Here is a 785-nt window from a genome sequence, read left to right on the forward strand (position 1 = left end):
CTTGCTCAAAATCAACAACAACCACATCGGCAACAAGACCCTGACGTTTCACAGACCACACCATCACGTAATTCATACTTGGAGCAGATTTCAGCATCATCATCCTTATCAGCATTATCATCATCCTCATTAACACCATCATCACTGCAATCATCTTCTGTACTATTCGCATCGCCAACATTAACATCTCAGTCATTATCATCACCATTATCATCGTTAACATCGTCGTCGTCGTCACAATCATCGTCATCATCGACCTCCACCACCACCCACTCATCATATCAGCAGCAATTGTTTGCCAAATTCCAGGCCTGGACCCTTAAAAATTACGGCGAGTCCGGCAAGACGAAAACCGTAACTCGAAACAAATACCGGAAGATCGTGAACATCCTCAAAGGCTGTGATTCCCTATCCGGCGAGAACTCGAAACTTCGATTCTGGGTTAAAGCCAAGGGATTTATGCTAGGAAAACGTCATAGTAATAATAATAATAATAATAACTACAATAATAATAATAATAACCACTATAATAATAATAATGTTAATAATAACATTGATTATAATAACAACGACAATAGCAACGTTTTTAACAACTGGAATAGCAATATTGACGTTAATAATCTTAATAATAATAACAACAACAACAACAATAATAATATTAATAATAGTATTAACTACAATAATAATAACAACAATAGTAATATTATTAACTATAATAATTATAATACTGACATTAGTAATAGTAACACTTACGACGATGTGGATGTCTTGTACATACCAGCAAA

At 34.6% G+C, this 785-nt stretch overlaps 1 protein-coding gene across 1 annotated transcript; it reads left to right on the top strand.

Moving 5' to 3' along the window:
• Nucleotides 1-300: 300 nt before the first annotated feature.
• On the top strand, nucleotides 301-468 carry HELRODRAFT_148887 (hypothetical protein; the record flags this gene model as incomplete). The annotated part of the gene is made up of 1 exon (XM_009016915.1): nucleotides 301-468. A coding segment is annotated over one exon (168 nt), but the record flags the coding sequence as incomplete, so codon positions are not given.
• Between the last annotated feature and the right edge of the window lie 317 nt (nucleotides 469-785).

Source organism: Helobdella robusta, assembly GCF_000326865.2.
Source record: "Helobdella robusta unplaced genomic scaffold HELROscaffold_1954, whole genome shotgun sequence".
Classification (NCBI taxonomy): domain Eukaryota; kingdom Metazoa; phylum Annelida; class Clitellata; order Rhynchobdellida; family Glossiphoniidae; genus Helobdella; species Helobdella robusta.